The 23,371-nt window shown below is 41.7% G+C and overlaps 2 protein-coding genes across 5 annotated transcripts in view; one reads left to right on the plus strand and one right to left on the minus strand.

Moving 5' to 3' along the window:
- NIM1K (NIM1 serine/threonine protein kinase) lies at positions 1-17,907 on the plus strand. Its single transcript, XM_067545595.1, has 3 exons — positions 1-303; positions 15,444-15,712; positions 17,104-17,907. Exons 1-3 carry the CDS (start codon positions 12-14, stop codon positions 17,851-17,853), a joined length of 1,311 nt encoding a protein of 436 aa, XP_067401696.1. The 5' UTR covers positions 1-11; the 3' UTR covers positions 17,854-17,907.
- Positions 11,717-23,371, minus strand: part of HMGCS1 (3-hydroxy-3-methylglutaryl-CoA synthase 1) — a 24,492-nt gene continuing 12,837 nt past the window's right edge. For 3 of the 4 annotated variants that reach the window (XM_067545593.1, XM_067545590.1, XM_067545594.1), the window contains exons 7-10: positions 23,115-23,221; positions 22,588-22,713; positions 22,111-22,274; positions 19,876-21,699 (exon numbers count right to left, since the gene is read on the minus strand). In XM_067545593.1, coding sequence (XP_067401694.1) covers positions 21,607-21,699; positions 22,111-22,274; positions 22,588-22,713; positions 23,115-23,221 — 490 coding nt within the window. In that variant the 3' untranslated portion in view covers positions 19,876-21,606. Of the gene's footprint in view, positions 11,918-19,875; positions 21,700-22,110; positions 22,275-22,587; positions 22,714-23,114; positions 23,222-23,371 lie in introns of those variants that run through there. The other variant, XM_067545592.1, reaches the window with a different exon arrangement.

The raw sequence follows: 23,371 nt of genomic DNA on the forward strand, positions 1-23,371 counted from the left end.
CTCTGTGGACTATGACAACAAGCTATATGAATGGTGGAGGTCTTGGAAACCACCGCTATGCCAGGTGGAATCGTGAGGACAGTGGAGAGGACTACGGGCGGGCTGAGTGCTATGGAGAAGATGAGGAGGGCAGGAAGCGCAGGCTGACCCCATTTGAGAAACTAACCCAGGATATGTCCCAGAATGAAAAGGTGGTGAAAGAATTAACTCTGGGGAAGAGGATTGGATTCTATCGAGTCAGAGGGGAAATAGGGAGTGGGAATTTCTCACAAGTGAAGCTTGGAATTCATTCTCTAACCAAAGGTAGGCAATGCCATTTGCAACACATGTTATGATTGTGGTGGTGCTGTGTATATATATGGGGCAGGGTTCTTTTGGAATGAAAGGCACTGTGTGAATTCTAAGTATCTATACGGTTTCTTTGTGTGGCAACGTGTATTTATAGACAGGGACACAGGGAAATGCTTAGGACTGGATTATACCTTGCCCTTGAACAGGGGAAGGAGCATTCCCCTATCCTGTGCCAGATTCAAGGAAAACTGCAGTCTCTATGTTCCAGGGCTTGCAGAGGCTGCATTTGGCTTCCATCCGCCCCAAATAGAATGAAACCTTGGGCCTGCCCCCATATCACACAATACAGCTCATAAAAGGGTGGTTCTTTGTGCACGTACCTTTGAATTCCTTGGAGAGATTGTGCCTCTCCCCAAGATCCTCCTGATAAGTATGGCTCTACAAATTCCCCCTCCCCCCCAAACCAGATGAGCCAGTGTTAGCAACAGCAGGAATATTTTAAAGAAAATTTCCTTAGTGTAGGCAGGGTGCAGGTAATGATGACCCTTCTGGGAAATCTTGTGTGTTTTGCTGACTCAGTGCTGCAAGCTGCTCGTTACCCCAGCCACAGGTGAAGGAGAGGGAGAGGATTTCTAAGGTGCAAGAACGTGCAGTTTTCGGAGAGGAATGCTAGCAGCATCCCAGGCCTGGGGCGAAGACTTCAGCTGGATTTTCATAGTTCAGAGATTTTAAGACCAGAAGGGACTGTAATGAGCACCTGCTCTAGCCTCCTGCATAACTTGGATCAAAAAATTTCACCCAGTGATTCCTGTGTTATTTTATTTTGAGTTGCTTTTGTGAATAAAACCAAACTCTCAGAAGGGGTAAGTTTTTTGACCTGCTGCAGCTTGTGTGGGCTGTGTTAGAACAAGGTGCGAAACCACCTGCTCAAACCCCACTGAAGCCAGTGGCATTTGCAGCCGTGCGAGAGCTGAATTAACCCCAAATGTCAACCCTAACCTCACCTTTATTTCTTTTTTGTTTTAAGGGTGACTGTGCCCATTTTAGTCCCCTTTTGTTGTGAAGTTAGTCTCCAGAACGTGAACTTCTCACTAGAACTGCACATCTGCAGGGGGAAGCCACAGATTGCTGTCTTTGCCACGGTGCAATGTGACCAGTGCCACCGACTATCCCAGCAACAGCAGCGAAAAATACCACTCTTGGGGAAAAACCGTCCCTTCGGTTGTGTTTTGGTCAAAACCAAAGGTCACAGTTATTTTCTCTTGGGCACCATCTTACTGCTCTTGCTTCCTGCGCCAGTCCACATGAGTAATGGGTAATAGCTATAGAGCTAGATGCTCTAATGATGTGTTTACACTGCAGTTGAACACTTGCAACTAGCCTGTGTCAGCCTACTCTGGCTCACGGGGCTCAGGCTACAGGGCTGTTTAATTGCAGAGTAGATGTTCGGGCTTGGGCTGGATGATATAGCTGAGGTTAGTCCTGCCTTGAGCAGGGGGTTGGACTAAATGACCTCCTGAGGTCCCTTCCAACTCTAATAGTCTATGATTCTATGGATGGAGCCTGGGCTGGGGGAGCCGAGGAGGGTCCCAGAGTACGAGCTCCAGTCCAAGCCTACATGCCAACACAGCAATTAAACAGCCTTGTAGCCTGAGCCCCATGAACCCGAGTCAGCTGACACGGGCCAGCCGCCGGTGTTTAACTGCAGCGCAGACGTACCCTAGGAGGCAGTTGCATGTGTGCAGCAGTTCTTGCGGATGGTCACTTTTCTGCGTGCACAGGTTGATGCCTATTTTCAAAAGCCCTGTCGGGAGAGAATCATAGAATTGAAGGCCAGAAGACACCACAAGGTCATCTAGTTTGACCTCCCATATATCACAGGCCACCAACACCACCTGCACACTAAAGCCAACAACTGAAATTAGACCAAAGAACTACAGCCCTCAGGAGACACAATTGTTATGAGCCACAAACTGTTATGGACACATTCAAGCAATTTGTAAATAAAGCCTATTGAGAATGTATCCAAGATCTGGGTGCACACAACCTTTGGATGCATGCAGAGTACACTGATTTGGAAAAGGGGATTTAGTTTGCCCGGCTGCTTTACTGCCTCCTGTGTCTGCACCGCTTTACTTCCACCTTCACCCCTCCCAGTTCTGGCAGGCCTTAGAACAGCAAAGATGGTAGTTAGTGGACAAGAGAGCATCAGTGTCATGCTGTGTAGGTTTGGGGGTTGGAAAGGAAGCAGTGCCCCTCAGCAACCTCTCCACAACTGCTGCTCCAATTCCTAGACTGGACTTGGGACTGGGACTTTTGCACAGTCCCAATGTAGGGGTTTGTGTCCTCTGGATTCATGTAACCCTGCCCCTAAATGTTCTGTCCACAATGGTGAATTCAGAACAGACCCTGGGCCCAACTTTGCTACACTCAGGGGTGCTGAGGCCTTCTGTGTGTCCACTCTGTAGCCGCCGACATCCAGTACAGCAGAACTCCCATTGTCCACTGCAATGGAAGCCTACTACAGTCCTTACATTCGTAGGTGATTGTCATCCAAGTATCAGTTATGCCCCAGGTTTTAATGTTTTCTTAGAACAATATGCTCTGCTGTGCACTGCTAAATCAAACCTCACCTTACCCCCACACTGCAATACTGGTGGGGACCATTAGAATTTACACTGCAGTATTCCCTTCTGGTGGAATGGCGCCACTGCCATGCTATAACTTCCAAATCAACAACTGCCTGAAAATTTGGAATAGGGGATATTACTCAGCTACTTTCAGGAGTCACTCATTCATTGGTTGAGATGCAAAAAACACTAAACTGCATCAGCTTTTAAATTCATTATGGAAAGACATACAAAGAAGAGGCTTTAACAATGTTCATTGTAGTTTTCTAGTCTTTCTAATTTCTGTTAAATAATCAGTAGATATCACAACCAGTGGATTCTGACTTCTGCCATGTGACTGAGGTAGGAACCTTTTGAAACACTGATCTGTGACTGGTGAAAGGAAACAAAGATAAATCTCTCACCATGACTCCTGAGTGTCACACCTTCAGTACAAAACCTATGACACACATTTGTAAATTTCAGTTAGGATGCAATAGATGTGCATAAAAAAAGAATTCACCCTACCATTGTCTGAAAACAATGGGAAGAGATACCACTTTCCCTCTCTACGGCTTCCCATTTTTCTCTGTGCCCTTTTATCCCTTTCTGCTCTTTTTGGTCCTCATTTTTGCCTCTTTCTCAAGGTCCCTCCATTTCTTTCTTGCATTCACTCTCCATCCACTCCATCATTATTTTAAAAGATTTTTTAAAGCCCCCAAGCCCTTATGACCCTTTATTATTTTCTGCTTCACCCTGATACATAGGTACATATTCTAAAGGTCTGCAAACCCTCCATCTTTCCCCATGCATGAGGCTTTTGTTCTGTTCTCTTACACTGTTCACTGGTACTAGAAGAGTTGGTCTGCTGCACATGAACCATAATATGTTGCTTGCTTTGTTGGTTCATCAGTGAATTTGCTTTTCAGAGGAAGCAGTATCTTGTCATTCATACCAAAGGAAATGTTGCTTGATCATACAGCAATAAAGTGAATACCTAGGAAAGGAAGGAGCAGGGAAAGCACCAGCATCAAGAGTTGGTCTGGGTGGGTTCACATGTATGTTATTGAATTCTGGAGAGATATCACTTTGGCCTACAAATAGGGCTTGCTGAAAATGTTCCATTGCAAATTTTATTGATGGAAAATTGGGGTTTCAAGTAAACAAATGTTTTTGTGAGAGATCTGCTTTCCTTGAAACATTTTGATTTTTTCATCAGATATCTGAAATTTGTTGCCTGTTTTCGGCTGACAATTTTCATTCTTTAGCGGGAGGTTTCAATTTTTGATGGAAAGTCAACATTTTCCATGGGGAGGGAGAAGCATTTTCCAACTAACTCTACTTATGAGCTCATGTGTTCTCATAAATTAAGCAGGGTCCAGGCAGGTTAGTATTTGGATGAGAGACCAACTCGAAAACACTTACATGTTTCAAGAAGGGATGTTAGTAATTCAGTCAATAGCACCTTGCTATATGCAGGCCCCATCATGGTGTTAGGAGGCACTAGGCTAATGGAAGACTAGCCTTTTTGGCTAAGAAATAAATCAGATGTCCTGATTATTTATGGCTTCTTAAATTCTCATGATCTTTTTGCGAGAGTTCTGGTGTTACCCTGGTGTCCTGGTCAAATTCTAATTATACTCTGCCTCTTGAAATTCCACTCATTATTAAAATTGGAAATAATGTTACTCTTCACCTTGTGTTTAAAAAATTCTTTTGTTCAGCAAGGCCAACAAAACAGATTATTTGGAGTTCATAAGTCAAACAAGTTTGGACGTGCGGGAAGCCAAAAACAAAAAAGAAGAGAGAAAATGATGTTTTTCAAAAGTTAAGACAGAGAAAATTTTCAAAATGCTGTGGGGCTTAGTCTCTTCTCACTTTAAACCTGTGTAACTGCAGCAGCTTAAATGAGTTTATGTCTGAGTTAAACCAGTGTGAGAGAGGAATCAGGCACTTCAGCTTTAAAATGCCTTTTCTTCTTTTTTAATCAATGTTCCCAGTAAAATTTTATCCTGTAATGATAAATGTGACACATGCAATATGCAGGGGCATTAGTTACTTTTTAAAAAAAAACAGTCATGAGAGAGGCTGAAAAATGAGCTTATAAGAAGCGAGCTTCAATCTTAACTGCTATAAAATAATAGAATATCTGTGACTATAGTATCTGAACACCTATATCAGTCATAAAAAACGATACACTGTAAGCTTTGTGCTCATCAGTATTTCTGTTGATTTGTTACCCAGTAAAATGCCAAAGTAATAAGGATTCTCTTAGATCCTAGAATAAGATTTTTAAGTTGCATTTTTGTGAGTGTAATGTATAATTATATTTCCTCATTGAGGACAGGATGGATCAGCCAGTTAATAATAGGATAAGGAGCCTTTTACTTGTAGGTCACCAATCTGAATCCTGCCAAGGTCAGTATTGATTGATTGTAAGTTAACACTGGATAGCTGGTGTGTTGCTTACGTGAAATGATTTGGTGATTTCTGGCTGATTCAGACTAGGCAGGCATCCACATCACTGAATCACTGCCAGTACCACAGATGGATTAGCTGGCATCTTTGCTAGCAGTCTCAGCAAAAAAGGATTTAACAGGTCAGGTTGGTGGAGTGGGGGAGGTTTGCCCTCCCATGGCTCATGTTGCATGTACTTGTTCTGTGAATTTAAAAAAAAATTCCCCATATGTTGGGCTAAAAATGCAACATCTTTTACAAATGTATATATAATTACAGGTTTGATATCTGGATGGTTTTATACATTTTAAATTATTAGGAAACATAAATGATGCAAAATGTGAAGGTTTCTTACTGTGCAGTGACAAATGTATATCCGTTAGAGTGACATTTCACCCAAACATATTGAAATGTTTAACTGAAGTTAAAGAATGTTGCAATAATAGTCAGCACTATTCAAGACAAAATTTTATTTCAGATTTCTTTATTAACACACACAAACTAATGGCCTGCCCATGCTGCCATAGAAGTAACCAGGGGCCCCTAGATGTAGACTTTTGTGATACTTCTGTTATCTTAGGGCCCAGCTTGTTAAGTGCTCAGTTCCTAAGTAAAGGATTTGGAGCTCTAATGAAGATTCAAGGTTTTAACTTTTGACCTAAGTCAAAATTTAAGAAAGATTAACTATTTGAAAATAAAGTGACTGAGGCTAAAGTTTCTCTTAAAGTACATCCTGGCTTCTTCGTTGCTTTGCAAAGTGAGACCGTCATGCCTATTCTAAGTTTTCTTCCTGATATTTACAGCAGCAGCAAAGATTAGACTTTGCTGATAGCACAGACCAGGTTTAAGTAACTTTTATCTTACAAAAATGGCAGATTTAATTTCTAGAATGATCCATTTCTTGGATTTCTGCATAGTCCTCAAAGGAGGATATGAGAAGAAGAGTGTGGGGGAATAAGTGGGGAATAAGACTGCTTAACTATTAATTGGGCCAAAAAGACAGTGAAATGACTCTGTAGTTCAATGGTTAGGCCTCTGTGAAATGATGTGGGAGAGCCGAGTTCAAGCCCTTGCCCTAATGAATATGTAGGTATTGATATAAAGTGGAACAGCTTCAGTAGCAAAGAAGGAGACTGCCGTGCCCAACAGCCTGGGGGTTTGCGTACTCAGCTGAGAGGTAGGAGAGCTGGGTTCAAGCTGCTGCACCACAGTAGGGATGTGAACTTGCATCTCCGTGTGCTGAGTGAATGCTCTGAGCCCTGGGCTGTTATATGTAAAGGAGGCACCACCGCCTTCTTGGCTTTCACGAGAAAGGACTGATCTGGTTTAGGCTAACTTTAGGAGAGGTTCTCAGCATGAATCCCAAATTGAGGGAGGTACCTCACGCCCCTCTCCTCAGCATTTCATATTGGCTAGCATAGGAGATGGCCCCCAGCTCAACTTCCTGGCTTTTGTGAATCTCATTCTTAGGCACCTAACCCTCCCTGTGCATTGGATAGGGAGCTGGGCAACTAACTCAGGGCTGCAGATTCCATTAAGTGGCAGGACATGTAAAAGCTGTGTTGCAGTGGGATCTGGCCCCTAGGGACTTTGGGTGCCTGCAGAGAAGGGCAGCAGCTGAGCAGTGGTTTTTGTGAATGTCAGTGACACATAAAGTGGAGTTAGATGCCTAAATCCCCTTTGTCAATTCAGCCCTAATAATCTAGCCTCTTGTACCAACTGATCGTATGATAACATACATTGCTGAGGCAGGTGCAAAATACCAAGGAGTTAATCACCCTCATGAATGTACAGACAATGGACAAAACTAAGAGGTGTAAGCAGAAAGGGAATGTGACAGATCCATAGCAAATAGCATTGATTTTGCCAGCGTTTGCATCCAAACCAGGTAAGGCTTTTGACAAGCTTGTCTTTGGGATGTTTCCACGGCCCACTTCCACTGAAATAATTGTCCATGCTCCAGCTATAGCTGCAATTCCTGCTTTTTTCCACTGAAGACGCTGAAAGCCACAATGGTTACCTAGTGGATTGAGGACTGGAGAATGGAGAGTTGTAAAGTTTGATACTCAGCTAGATGAAAACAAAGGTACGTAGGCCCTTACCTCCCAGTTTTAGGCTCTACAGTTTTAGGCATCACAAAATTCTTGCTTGGCTGCCACCAAATACTGTAGGTGCTTAAACTCACTTGACAAATACATTTTTGCTGCAAACTCACTTGACCCCCAAAGTTTTTGCAGACACCTATGTTCCTGTCACTGGGCATGCATACTGCTATCCACTCTAAGCATCTGGATGCCTGTCTCCACCTAAAGCCCAGAGTGATCCACAAAGCACACGAAGAAAGGCATTTGTCTACCTTACTCATATGTAGGACCCAATCCGATAAGTGCTCAAAAATCACCTACCAGTTCAGGAACCTACTGCTTAATGTGAATATACAAATGAAGTGCTTCCACTACTTGTTACTACTCTGGTGATGCAAATCAGCCATGCTTACATACATATCATCAATAGACTGCAACCCCATTTCTTCACCATTGTGTACATGCAAATGGATAACCTGGTTAAACTGGGAATAGCAGCAGTTTTGTGTCACTGGAACAGTATTTTAAAAAAGCAGGATTTGCTTACAGATGAATCTGCCCCTATTGCTCACTCTGAGACCCTCTTTTAATTCTATATTAAGCAGTGGGTTATGTGCTCTCTGATGAACCACAATAAAGACATTTTATTTCAAAGTACAAGATTTTGGGGACAGAGACCATACCTTCCTCTATGTTCAGCGCAGCACCAAGCACAATCATAGAAATGTAAGGCTAGAAGGGACCTCATTAAGTCATCTAGTTCAGTCCCCTGCACTCAAGGCAGGACTGAATATTATCATTCTAGACCATCCTGACAGGTTTGTCTAACCTGTTCTTAAAAGCCTCCATTGATGGATGTTCCACAACCACTCGAGGTAATTGGTTGCAAAATGCTTAATTACCCTTACAGTTAGGAAGTTTTCCCTAAAATCGCCTTGCTGCAATTTAAGACCATTACTTTGAGTCCAATCCTTAGTAGTTAAGGAGAACAATTTATCATTCCCCTCTTTGTAACACCCTTTTATGTATTTGAAGACTGCTATCATGTCCCCCTCTGTCTGCTCTTCTCCGGACTAAACAAACCCCATTTTTTCAATCTTCCTCTGTAGGTCATGTTTTCTAGATCTTTAATCATTTTTGTTGCTCTCCTCTGGACCTTCTCCAGTTTGTCCACATCTTTCCTGAAGTGTGGTGCCAAGAACTGGACATAGTTCTCCACTTGAAGCTTTATCAGTGCTGAGTAGAGTGGAAGAATTACTTCTTGTGTCATGCTTACAACAATCCTTCTGATGCACCCCAGAATGAGGTTCACTTTTTCTAGCAACAGTATTGTTGACTGATATTTAGTTTGTGATCCACTATAACTTCCAGATTCTCTTCTGCAGTTCTCCTTCCTTGGCAGTCATTTCCCATTTTGTATTTGTGAAATTGATTTATTCTTTCCTAAGTGTAGTATTTTGCATTTGTCCATATTGAATTTCATCCTATTTATTTCAGACCATTTCTCCAATATGGAGAAGATCATTTTAAAGTGTAATCCTATTCTCCAAAGTGCTTGCAGTCCTTCCCAGCTTGGTATTTTCCACATACTTTATAGGGGTACTCTCTATGCCACTATCCAAATCATTTATGAAGATATTGAATAGGACTGAACTCAGGATAGATCCCTGCAGGACCCCACTCAATATACTCTTCCAGCTTGACTGTGAACCATTGAGAACTACTCTCTGAGTCTGGTTTTCCAACCAGTTATGCACCCACTTTATAGTAGTTTCAGCTAGGCTATAGTTCCCTAGTTTGCTTATGAAGAGGTCATGTGAGATGGTATCTAAAGCCTTACTAAAATTGAGATATATCACATCTACTGTTTCCCTCTATTCACATGACTTGTTATCCTGTCAAAGGATATTAGGTTGGTTTGACATGATTTGTTCTTGACAAATCCATGTTGACTGTTTCTTATAACCTTATTATCTTCCTGGTGCTTATAAATTGTTTGATTATGTGCTCCATTATCTTTCTGGGTATCGAAGTTAAGCTGACTGGTCTGTAATGCCCCAGGTTGCCCTTATTCTCCTTTTTATAGATAGGTACTATATTTGCCTTTTCCAGTCTTCTGGGATCTCTCTCGTCGTCCACAAGCTCTCACAGATAATTGCTAATAGCTCAGAGATCTCTTCAGTCAGTTCCTTGTATTCTAGGCTTTGCCAAGTTGAAGACATCTATTTTGTCTAAGGCCTCTTCTACACTACAGCGTTTTGTTGATGCAAGTTACACTGACGCTCAAAATGTGCTATAATTACAACACTTGTGCATGTTCACATAGTGTTTCTTCTGTCAGTGGAGCGTGTCCACAATTGGTGCTCTAGCATTGACAGTGAGAACAGCACACTGTGGGTAGCTATCACACCGTGTCACCCAACACCTTCTCCAGCTAGGAGCTGTGGGGAGGCAGAGTGGATTGAATTTTTTCCATCCCATCATTTCACTGGTTTCTGACTGCTTTTTGCAGCATTTTTCAATGATCCCTGTTTACTGTGCACTCTCCATTTGGTGTCTGAAAGGATGGATCCTGCATTGCTCTCCACTGTGTGGGCACTGTTATGAACACATTGCAGATGGTTATGCAATATATCATGAGCTCCCAGTCTGAACAGGATTCAGAGGTGCCTGACCTGCTGTGTGCCATGGAAAGGAACACCAGATTACTTTTGGCATTCATGGAGTAGGTGCACTGTGTGGACTGTTGCTTTTGGGCTTGGGAAACAAGCACTGGGATCACATCTTTATGCACATCTGGGATGACGAGCAGTGGCTGCAGAATTTTCAGATGTGGCACGCCACCTTCCGTGAACTATGTGTGGAGTTCGACCCAGCACTGTGCAGCAAGGACACCAAAATGAGAGCTGCCCTCTTCGTGGAGAAACACATGGCAATCTGCATGTGGGAGCTAGCAACTCCAGACTACTACTAGTCAGTTGCAAATCAGTTTGGAGTCAGAAAGTCCACCGTCCAGGCTGAGTTAATGTAAGTGTTCAGAGCCATTAATCGCATTCTGCTATGTAGGACTGAGTCTTGGAAATGTGCGTGAAATAGTGGATGGCTTCACGGCAATGGGATTTCCTTACTGCAGGAGGATGATAGGTGGCATGTATATCCAATTTTGGCCCCAGACCATCTGGCGACTGAGTACATCAGTAAAAAGGGCTACTTCTCTATGGTATTGCAGGCGCTTGTGGATCACTGTGGGTGTTTCACTGACATCCTCACAGGGTGGTCAGGGAAGGTGCATGATGCGTGCATCTTCAGGAACGCTGGCCTGTACAGAAAGCTGCAAGCAGGGACGTTCTTTCCAGACCAGAAGATTCCAATGGGGGATGCTGAAATGCCCATAGTGAGCCTCAGAGACCCAGTTACCCCTTCCTGCCATGGCACATGAAACCTTATATGAGAAACAGCAAGGAGCACTTCAATAGGCTGAGCAACTGAGAATGACCGTAGAATGTGCATTTGGCAGATTAAAAGCAGGCTGACAGGTTAGACTTAAACCAGGAAAATATTCCTATGGTCATAGCAGCCTGCCAGGAGCTCTATATTTGTGAAGCTTAGGGTAAAAAGTGCCCCCTTCCCCCCCAGAGTAAAGCACGGAGGTGGATCACCTAGCAGCTGGTTTTGAGCAGCCAGCTACCTGGGCTATTTAAGGGACACAACGGGGGCTATTTGAATCAGGGAGGTCTAGGGGCACCATTTTGCCAATGAGCACCAATAATGTCTTTCTATATAGCACTCTGCCATGCTTTGTTAACTTGCTGCCTTGCATGAAAATTTGAATAATTCCTGACTGTGATTTGTACTCTACAAATGATCCAGTTGCCACTGTGTATTAATTTCAGCAGCAGCCACCGTGTGTAGGAGACAAAGATTCTGTTTTAGAGATATTTGTATTAAATACCAATTAACACAAAACGCTTGGTGGGAAGGGAGATAACAGTCAAGGGCCGTGAGGCTCTCAGAGCTGTATGTAAGTCCAGCTATCATTTTGGAAGCTGTGGAGTGGGGCGGAGTGAACGGGGTGCCGGGACGGGCAGGAAGATTGTAAGGAATTGGTGGGAGGAGTTTGGGGAGGGCATGGCAAGTAGTTCTGCATTAGCCATGGGGGGGAGGAGGGAGGAATAAGCATGTATGAATTTTGCCTGGGTCCATGTGATTAAGGAATTCAGCATCTCCATTTGGTGCTGCATCACTTTTATCATCTGCTCCGGGTCCATTAAAATTCGCTCCTAGATCTCCTTTCTGTCCTGCCTATTTTATCATTTTCATTTAAAGTCTCTCTCAATGCCCCGCATTCTTGTTTTTTGGCCTCTGCGGATTGGAGCTCCTCTCGAAACATGTCCTCCTTGCTCCTCCTCAGTCGCTTCCTTATCTATCTGGCAGAAGTGCTCCACTGTGTGTAGGGGGTTCCCCTGAAGGCCACATCTGCAGAAGCACAAGAAACAATAAACAGAAGCATGATTTTTAGTGCATTCACAGCATTGCATCATTATAGTAAAATGCAAATCAGTTTCTCACTGTCCCTTGGCATGCACTCAGCTTGATGAACACCCTAAACATAGTGAGATCAGGCTGGAGGGGGGTAGGGGGGACCCTCAAGATGGGGCAAAGAGTCTAGTTGGTTTTTTAAGGGGATCCTTGCAGGTGACTAGGGACAAAATTGTAAATTCTGCCACCATTTTCCACAGGCACCAGTCGTCATAGTCAGTGGTGCACTCCTGAGGTGCTAGGGTGCATCTCCTGCATGCATGCAGCATCACACTGGGTCCCTGCTGCTCACCTGTTTGCCGCTTTGGGCCTGGCTCAAATAATTGTTGATTGACATGGGAAAGTTTCCTACAATGGGGGAAGGTACAAAGCAGCTCTGCCAAGGAACCTTCGGCAGAGGAGTGGCAAGTACCTCCAGGAAAGTTTCCTAGCGATCTCTCTGGAGGATTCCCATGAAATCTGTGTGCATTAACACACTTTTCTGCCACACAAGGGAATGACACGCACATGCAAACGCAGCTAGTCTTGCACATTTCTTTCCCTTCACCCACTTCTAGAATATAACAAAGCAAAGAACAGCTCCACCGCAAATAACCGAGCAGCACAAATTCAAAAAAGTCAATTACCAGTGCTCCTCTCTCCTGCACCATGTGCACTACAGATGAAGGGCTGGTTCAAACCCTCCGAGCTCAAGAAGAGGTCCTGGCTCCCCACGGTACTGGATGACACTATCACCTGTCCCATCTCGGCCTCCAACTCAACCGCCCCTCGTCCATGACTTTGGTGGGGCTGGAGACAGTGGACTTAACCCCAAGGACAAAGTATCCACAGCCTTCTAGGCAGTGGAGATTGAATCTCCACCGAGGATGGCGTCCAGCTCCTTATAGAAGTGGCAGGTCTTCGGCACAGCACCAGAGTGACAGTTTGACTCCCTTGCCTGCTGGTACGCCTGCCTCAGCTCCTTTAGCTTCACTCAAGACTGCACAACGTCCTCTCCCCATATACTCAGCAGCTCCAACAGCTCTAGAGTGGTTGCTAATAGTGGAGCTGCTATGGTCAATTGGGAAGATGCAATGTGAGCTCTCCATGCCGAATAAACAGGAAGTGAAATTTCTACAATTCCTGGGCCTTTAAAGGCCGGGGGGGGGCAGATACCTGTGCATTTGGGTGCAGGGCAGCAGAGTTTAAACTGCTGACCAGAGCAGTCAGGATGGGCATTGTGGGGCACCTCCTGGGGCCATTTCGGTGACATAACCAAGTGCGGTGTCAACACTGACCCTTTGTTGATATAACTTTGCCGCAGAAAGTTCTCCATCTCTCAATGAGGTGGTTTTGTCAGCAAAGCAGGAGTTTTGTCAGCAGAAAGAGCATTGTAGTGTGTGTACACCTCCACTAACTTGTTGACAAAAGCTGACGTTTATCAGCAAAATTCTGTAGTGGGGACAAGGCCTAAATAATTCTTAACTTGTTCTTTCCCTAGGTTAGCCTCAGCTTCTATCCCATTTGCACTGATTGATGTTCACTATGTTAGTTGTGGTATCACTGCTAACTTTTTCTTTGAAAATGGAAAAAAGAAAGTCATATAACAGTTTAGCCATTGTTATGTTTTCTGTTATTGTCTTTCCCTTCTCATTGAGTAATGGGCTTACCCTGTCCTTGTCTTGCTCTTGCTTCTAACATATTTGTAAAATGTTTTCATTCTACCCTTTATGCTTAATCTCATTATGCACCTTGGCCTTTCTAATTTTGTCCCTGCATGCTTGTGTTTTCTTTTATTCATCCTTCATAATTTGACCTAGCTTCCACTTTTTGTATGACTCCTTTTTGAGTTTCAGGACGTTGAAGATCTCCAGTGTGCTCTCTTACCATACTTTCCTATTCCAGTTCTCTGAATTTGCCAAAGAAATTATAAATCATAAGTAATTATAGTGATGTATAATATTCATAGCTTCTCTATTTGTGACTATGGCTGGAACGAACAGCAAAAGAGACAACTGATAAAGACAAACTATTCATAAAAATCATAGATTAGGGTTGGAAGGGACCTCAGGAGGTCATCTAGTCCAACCCCCTGCTCAAAGCAGGACCAACCCCAACTAAATCACACCAACCAGGACTTTGGACCTTAAAGACCTCTAAGGATGGCGATTCTACCACCTCCTTAGGTAACCCAGTCCAGTGCTTAACCACCCTCCTAGTGAAAAAGATTTTCCTAATATCCAAGCTAGACTTCCCCCACTGCAACTTGAGACCATTGTTCCTTGTTCTGTCATCTGCCATCACTGAGAACAGCCTAGCTCCATACTTGCTGGAACCCCTCTTCAGGTAGTTGAAGGCTGCTAGCAAATCCCCCCTCACTCTTCTCTTCTGGAGATTAAATAAACCCAGTTCCCTCAGCCTCTCCTCATAAGTCATGTGCCCTAGCCCCCGAATCATTTATATTGCTTTCCACTGGATGCTCTCCAATTTGTCCACATTTTTCCTGGGGGGGGGCCCAAAACTGGGCACAAATACATCAAATATGGCCTCACCAGTGCCGAATAGAGGGGAATAATCACTTCCCTCGATCTGCTGGCAATGGTCCTACTAATGCAACCCTATTACAGCAGCAGCCTCTTACTGCTGCTGTAAGTATTGATTGTAATCAAGCAGTTTTTTTGTGGGGGGAGGGCAGAGGAGATTGTGAAGAAGTCTGTTATGGCTTGTTCACATCAGATCACAAATCTTTTCCATGTAAAGGAGTAAGCCCTTCTGCCACAGGGCAGCTCCTCTGCTAGCCAATGTGCCATGCTGTCTGGCCTATTTCTTGATTTCTTAGCCACAAACACACACCACGTTGTTACCCTTTCACTACATATGTATTTATTCTTCACTTATATAGTGCAACAGAAGCTGCAGCTTTCTTCCCCCAATCCACACTCAATGCTCCCCTTGCTTCCTTTTCCTCCCATTTATACCCTCCCTGTTATTGAGCCTCCTTAGCCCAGCAACTGCCACCTCACTGTCAGCAGTCCCTACAGAAACTGATTAATTGGTTTCAATTAAGCTTGCACTCTTCCCAATGCTGCAGCAATCTGTGAGTGGGGTCCTACTAAGTACCCCACTGCAACTTCCATTAGACTTCTTTCAAGCGGCTAAGACTTGACAGAGAGATGTTTGATACCATGGTAATGCTTGAGGTACAGCTTAGGTTAAGTACAGCCATCTATACTTTCCTATTAGCTATGTTGATAGAGAGTGAGTAGGCTGGAAAGAGGTGCCTTGCTTCTGAATGAGTGGAGTACATGTAGGGCTGTGAGAGGACTTGACTTGGTTGCCTTTCTGTGATTCACATCAAACGAATGCTAAGTGGAAAAAAGCACTGAGATTTTAAGTTTTCAGTTACTTTAAAACAATGCTCATTTAACATTGTTGATATTGATATGTCTTGTACTAATACATGCAAGTACATTTTTCTCTCCAGAAAAAGTAGCCATTAAGATTTTGGACAAGACCAAGTTAGACCCAAAGACTCAACGCTTACTGTCCCGTGAAATTTCCAGCATGGAAAAATTGCACCACCCAAACATTATCAGACTTTACGAAGTGGTGGAGACATTGTCAAAACTGCATCTGGTGATGGAGTATGCTGGAGGTGGGGAACTCTTTGCTAAAATCAGCACAGAGGGAAAGTTAGCAGAAATTGAAAGTAAATTAATCTTCTCACAGATTGCGTCTGCTGTGAAGCACATGGTAAGTTGTTTTGCTTTAGGCCTAAGTTATCCTCCATTACTTTAACAAACTTCATGTTTTGTTTTGCAGAAGTAGATGTAGTGCTAATGAAAGGTTCCTGAAAGGCAGCTCTGGAAACTAAAGCTCCCCCCCCCGTGCAGTGGTAGTGTAGACTTCCCCACATCACTCTACTTCAGCCTTTGTCTAGAGCCGCCACTTCAAGGGACAGTCAGTCCTGCTATCCCCAGGCTCATTCAACTCTTGACTTCTCTATTGAATGCCTAATAATGCTGCCTTTGTGGTGGTTTTTCTGATGTTGCCTCCTCTTCTTTGGATATTGGACTGAAACCACAAAACTCATTGCACATAGTGCAACACACCAGTATGACAACTTTCCCTGCTCTTCTGCAGTGCTCTCATCCACATGTGAAGTCATGGCCTTGGTGTTACATCTGTAAACACGCTGAATGAGATTGTCTATATCACGATGACTAGTGGAACCAAGAATCAGCATCTTAGCAGGTTTCTGGTTTTGTGTGTAAGTGAACTGCTAATGGGGAGGGAGAACCTAGCAGCTGAGCAGGAATAGCATAACGGCACTTATTAGCATTGCTGTAATTGTAGAACAACGAAGTCAAGGTCTGAAAAGTAATAATGGTCCCACACACAAGATCTTTATGGATCAAATTTAACCCCTGGCCTAAACTTCTATGCAGTCAATAGGAGTTTGGACTGCTTTTTATCAAGCCTAAAGATTAGAGGCTGCTACAGTATCATCAACAGAAACATTCAGAGAGAGATCAAAGGATGCACTATCGAACACCTTTTGGCATTACATTATATTATTCTATTCTCACACAAACTCAGTGTTAAGGAGTTATGGTTAAAAGTATTTATCAGTAATGTAAGGTTAAAAAACATGACAGATGTTGTTGTAATTATTGCAATAACAAGTGTTCTAAACCCCAGACACTTAAGAATTAGTTAACCTTAAAAGAAATCTAAACATTAGGGTAAGGAAATGCAGTTAAGTTGTTCAGGTGTCATAACTCTATACAGTAGCAATGTCCGGGAATAACTGTAAAATTATGATTGGTGCATGTGCTATGGTGTCAGATTACACTGATTTTTAAAGACATTGCATTTTTTCCTTCCCCACCTCCCTTGGTGTCAATACAGAGCCAAGCTAAGTTTGTTTGGACATCTTAACTGTGCATTTCCATACCTTACATCTAGACTTTCCTATTCTAACTATAGAGAAACACTGGAGTACCTCAGACCCACTGTGTGGTAACTTAGCAAATGTTGACTTTTTAAATGGCAACTTTTGTATGGCAAAGATACAGAAACAAATGAGCTGGAAGAGCCTTCTCACATATTAATAATTTATTTTCCTCTTGCTCTGTCTACAGCATGATAACAATATCATTCATCGGGACCTAAAAGCAGAAAATGTATTCTATACCAGTAACACCTCCGTGAAGGTAGGAGATTTTGGATTCAGCACAATAAGTAAAAGAGATGAAACTTTAAACACTTTCTGTGGTTCTCCTCCTTATGCTGCCCCAGAGCTCTTCCGAGATGAGAACTATGTTGGTATTTATGTGGACATATGGGCACTAGGAATCCTTTTATATTTTATGACAACTGGTACTATGCCATTTCGCGCAGACACAGTGGCCAAATTGAAGAAGTGTATTCTTGATGGGACATATAGCCTGCCTCCATATCTTTCAGAAACTTGCCAGAAACTGATTAGAGGAATTCTTCAGCCAATACCAACTGCACGATACTCTATTGAATATATTATGAAGAATGAATGGATGCAAGGGATACAGTATCCAAAAGCCTTGGACCCATTTAAACTGGATCCAAAGTATTTAGCAGAGACTAGTACCCTCAAAGAGGAGGAAATTGAAGTGAAAAATACCTTGGAGGATTTGGGAATCACAGAAGAACACATTCAGAATAACCGTGGAAGAGATTCTCGAAGCTCAGTAACTGGTATCTACAGAATTGTTTTGCACAGAGTGCAAAAGAAAAGAGCCCTGGAGACTACTCCCATAGTCACGCAACCAGAACCCAGAGAGCAGGACTTAAAGAAAGGTCCCAGTTCATACCATGGCATCAGACATACATCCAAGTTGTGTTCAATTTTATGAATTGCATATTGCAGACTTCACATTCAGTAAATTTAACAAGGGGTTTTATTTATTTCACAGGAAACTTTGATGTTACATTTTTGTAATTTTTAAATAAACAAACTGCCTTAAACCTCAAAATGTATTATTTCATCCAAAGGACTGATTTGTGTTTGCTCTTTGCCTCATAGACCTTACATGTAAAATGAAAGATATTAACTGATTAACAAATACAAGTTGCTTAATGGAGGTTGTCTTTTAGTAATTGAGTAAAATTACATTCAATATACTTGGGCTGGATCTTTTAGGATAGCTATTTATAAAGGGTGGTTGCTTGCAGAAATATTACTTTATTAGCCTAACATAAGTCATCACAGTACAGGAAACAGGAATCTAAATGACTTGATTTGCAATGGACAAAAATCTGGTTATTTAGAGACTGTTTCCTGAACAGCAGTGAATATTTATTTACAAGGCATCTACAACTACTCACTTCAGCCAAGATTAACTGGTAGGTATTAAATATTAGTCCTTAAGTTTTAGTCCTTACACCTTGATATATAAAGAGGCTCTAACCTTATTTTTTCCCTTTCTCATCATTAGTCCAGGAAAAGCTTTTGGAAAAGCCTGAGCATTGATTTTGGTCTGTCAAGCTATTTCCTGCTGGGATGTATCACAAGTTCTCCTATCTTCAAAGGAAAACCCTAACATGCTGCTCCACTAACTCAAATCAAATATTTTGCACCTTTATTTTAGTATCACTGTGAGAGAGGCTGCAACTCCTAGGTACGCTATGCTGCCATCTACTGGCCTCAGTAGTTTGATCCTTGTGTGAATTAATAAGCAAGAAGATGAGACATATCAAGATTGCAGAACTATGGTGAACACAATCCCGCTCCAAATGAAGGCTCTGAGATATTGCTAACAGGACCAGACTTCAAGTTCATCATGCTTTAGCTTCACTTACAGATTCAACTCTAATGTTCTTCAGTAGGCCATTAAGGAAACATACCACACTATGGCTCATGTTATTTCAGCAGTAAAGAAAGATTAGCACAGAAACAGTTTGATTTTGATACTAGAAGTCAAAGAAAACAATCCACACACAAATGGGATAGGGTTTTTTGTTTGTTTGTTCTGGGGGTTTCCTAATAGCCTAGCATTCTCTTGCAGTAGAGGTCTCTTTGCTTTATTCACATTGCTATAGGCCCCGTTAAGGCAGCTACCATGTGCAATCCATGTGTGAAAGGCTGGAGATGAAATACCCCTAACTTCTGCTTTACTCAGAAGGTTTGGGCTCTGCTCCCCTCAACCTTAACTTAAATGCAAACTGTAATAATGTTTCCCCCATAGTTATACCACTGTGAGTTGGCATAGTTAAAATAGCTAAGTTGGCATCTAGAGGCAAGCCTCTTAGGGCTTTAGGTAGGTCAAGTAAAAATTGAAGCTGCACAGCTGTAATTTGTGTTACTAACTGACAACCTGAATTTAAGCTCAAAAGCAGCTTTTTCTGTGTTACATTGGCCATGGAGGGTTTTAAATAGCTCTGTTTATATATAAAAACAAATGAAGGAATATTCAACACCCTTCTTTAGCTTTAATATATTAAAGAGGAGCATGGATTTGCAAAAAAAGGACAGTGTAGTCAGAGATGAGCACCAAGCAAGAGGGCAGTCAAGAAAAATTAAGCTATCAAGTTTTTTTCAAAATATTGAAGGGGATGGGAATAGAATCATTGCAGTGTATTTAAGCTACAGATGGGAGGGGTTAGAAATGGTTTGGACTTAAAGAACAAGCTGTACATAATATTGAAAGATACAGCCCTGAAACATAGTTCTAAATATTTTTGGGTTAGAGTATCAGACAGACAGACAATCTGCTTAACTTTCCTCTTAAAATTCCACCATGCAACAGAAAAGGGAAACATTTACACCAGAACACATGCACAGCTTGGGTTCCCCACATATACTCTAGTGTTTGCTGGGTCATCTTCCTAATCCATTTAAGAGATGTATTCCACACCAATTCAGCACTACACCCACATCAGTTTCAAATATCTCTAAAACTTTATTTACAAAAGGATCTGCCTCAGTGTTAGTGAGGATGGCAAGTTAATTTTTTGTGCCAGTAGTTCTTGATCTGTCCATTGCCAGCAATGGACTTTATTCTATGATAAATTTGTCTTCTGGCAGCAAATTAAATTGCTCTTATGAAACTTAAGCCAAACACTTGCAAAAGTATCTTCATGCATTGTTTCTCCATCACTTTCAGTAATAGCACTTAGCCTGTTAGTCCACATCAGTTCAAATTAAATTAAATTTTTAAAAGTTGACTGTACAAGTCCAACAAAAGTTATCAAATCCTAGTGAGTAACATATAGTGTATTATACAAACACTACAGTACACCAAAACCGTGCATCTTAGTACATGTCATTTCTGCAAATTTATATTAGACAATGAAGTTCTGAAGTGGACAGTGAAATAAAAATTAAACAAGAGACTCACTTCTGTACATTACAACAATTTAAATATATTTTACAAGCTAGCAAGGCTCTTCATAGTTCAGAATGGTCTTCACACTATTTTTGGGCATTTTCTCCTTGCATGATTAACAGCTGTCAGACTGGAAGGTTGGAAAAAGCTTTCTGTGTTTTCCTGTATACGTCTTGTTATAGACGTACAGAAGGAGCTTGAAATACAAAGCCAATCATAAGTTCACATTTAGAAATTGTCATTAAGAAAAATACAGCAGATGCAATAGCTAGGAGTCAAGGATGAACTATCACATCTTTTTCCTTTGCAGTTTGTCAGTTTGAATAAGCTCCCCATAGTATTTGGAAATCAGGGACTAGAAGTCTGCTCTCTGATAAGTGAAATTAAAAAAAAATAGCATTTAAGTTTAAAACCCTTTTAAAAGGTGCCAAATTGAAAAAATTGGGGAATTAAGAACAGATACAGCTTTCTTCCCACTGCCATTGAGGACTGCTCAGTGGAAGGATAGTGAAGATTCCAACTTCATTCAGTCCTCGGCCTCTCTAATGTTGCCAAAACAGTATGCTGGTGGGCTTGAATGAGATGGATAAAAGTGATGTGGTATGGACATTAGGAGTTAGATGGAGACCAAAGCTATCAGATGGTCACAGACTTTTGATTACTTAATACTTATTACTAACTTAATTTTTTTTTTTTTTTTTTTTTTTAAAGCAGGGGAAGGGTATATTATATTTAGAAGACTGACTGCTTATTGTCAAGGCACTGAGGACCACAACATTAAAAGCCAAATGACTTCTGCAAAAAAGAGAGACTGGCTTTTGGTCATACTTTTTGGGGGGAGAAAAAAAAAGGGGGGGGGGAGAGAAGAGAGACACACTATAGTTTAGAAAATTTTGCTCCCAGAGTGGGAGTTTGTGCATGCACATTTAAACCTATTTTAGAGGGTTTCTCTAAAAAAATTTGGGAAGATAAGCAAAATTCCTGTTTTTTCTGTGTCCAGCTACGAAGATCTTGTAATTGGTCACACTCCTTCCTGAACCTTTATTTAAAGCACACCAACATCAAGTTATGAAAGCCCACAGAACCTTGGCTTTCTTTTCCAATACAGTCATGCTTTAGTGTTATGAAACCACATTAAACAAAACCTCTCAAGGAGTTTAAACATTTTTCCATGCACCAATTAAAAGTATAGCTGTACAATGAAGCTTAGATAATATTTAATCCCTTTTCCTTTCCCATCCCACCCCCATTTTGATTCATTCCCCACCTCACAGAGGTATGTTAATGCTCTCCATTAGAAACAGAGACAGCAACAGCTTCAGATTCTGTTGTTGCAGGGATTCTTGGCACCTTCTTAGCAGGGCTTGGGATAAACTGAAGAGGGAAAAAAAAAAGTTTTTAAAAATAGGTTTTACAGTTCCTTCATTTTTAGATTTCATAGCTGCCAGCATTACCTCCCAGACAACATTCATGCTACACTAGTTATAAAGTTTGGTTTTAACTATTCAAGTTTGACTAGATGTTTTTGCAGTCTTGGTTTATAGACAAACTGACTCAGTCTCTTTTGCACCAAAAATTATATTCTGCTCATGGAAGTGTTTAAAACTTATATCTTTGATTTCTCTCTCTTATTTCTTGGCTCTTTTTACCTATTTCTAACAAAATTAGATGGAGATAATTTATCAGCCCCTTCTCTCCCTTTTACAGGGGATTTGCATAGCGCCCCCATGTACAGAAATAGTTTTGCTATTTACATCAAGTATTTTAAAAGTATGGAATTTTCACCTCATGAACAATGCTTGGATGGACAACCTCAGCTCCTGCCTCCAAAGGTCCATCGCCCAACACGGGACGGCGAGCATAAGCTCTTCTGTGTTTTTCATCCACTCGCACTAGGTACCATGTTCCCTCAAAGAGATCATCCACTGAACACTGTGGAATGTAGTTGGCTATGACCAAACCAGTAAAATATTGTTAACTGATTGTTTATGTTTAATGTTTATCATAACATTCACTGCCCATTTCCAAATTGAAACAGCAGAAGAGCAAGTGTACTGATACCAAAGCCTGGCCTTCACTTCAGCTCAAATTGTGACGTGAATACTTAAACTGCTGCAGTGGTTGATTGAAATTATGTAAAACTAGAAAGGTACAAAAGCCCTGGACTTCAATTCATAGCTGAATTCATGGATTTGATTACAATATCGGGAACTTGCTTTCTTAAGAATGCTGTAATTTACTTTATATGGAAAATGCTTTTACCCAAGTGATGTGTTTCCTGTCTAATCTTCATATTTTCAGCAAAGACATCTGGTGCAATACGCTTTCTTGAGTCAAGTCTTGTTTTCAGATCAGACAGGCTAGCAGTTATTTTATCCAGAGAAGAACCTGCAACACACAAGACTGCCAAGTCAACACTAATACTATAAGTAAATGCCAAAGCACTACAATTTCAAAAGGACGTTTGTAGAAACTGCATATTAAATACAACTATAGTCTTCCAATTTCCATGATTTGTGGGACACAAGATTGCATTTGTATAGCTTTAATCATTATAAGTAAGTGTCCTTCACTTGGTATTTTGCTCAAGAAAACGTTATAAAGCTAGCCTTTTGGGAGTTAGAACATGGTGAGACAGCATCTTGATCTTTAGTCTTTTCCCAATGGTACAGAAATACTTCTATCACTATTAGCCAGTCTGTTACATTTCTGCTTATACCAACGTTTTAGTGTAGCCAACTTTTCAGGGGAACTGTCTAAGTGAGAAATGCTTACTCAAATTAACTTACCAGGTGTGGCATCCTGTGTAACTCTAATGGAGTAGAGTGTAGCAGCAAAACCAGAGCCATAGGAAAACACACCAATTCTCTGTCCTGCCAGCTGTTGTGGGGAGGATCTGTACACCAAGCAAAAGTTATTAAGAAGAATTAAGAAAACTATGTTTAAGTGCCAATTTTAAATAGCCAAATGTGATATTTAGCTTACAGGAAGAACTAAGCCTGCTAAGACCAGAGTTTATTGGATCAGTGCAGCTCACACCTCAACT

Source organism: Emydura macquarii, unplaced genomic scaffold (assembly GCF_026122565.2).
Source record: "Emydura macquarii macquarii isolate MOO-44397 ecotype Brisbane River unplaced genomic scaffold, CSIRO-AGI_Emac_v2 contig_1045, whole genome shotgun sequence".
Classification (NCBI taxonomy): domain Eukaryota; kingdom Metazoa; phylum Chordata; order Testudines; family Chelidae; genus Emydura; species Emydura macquarii.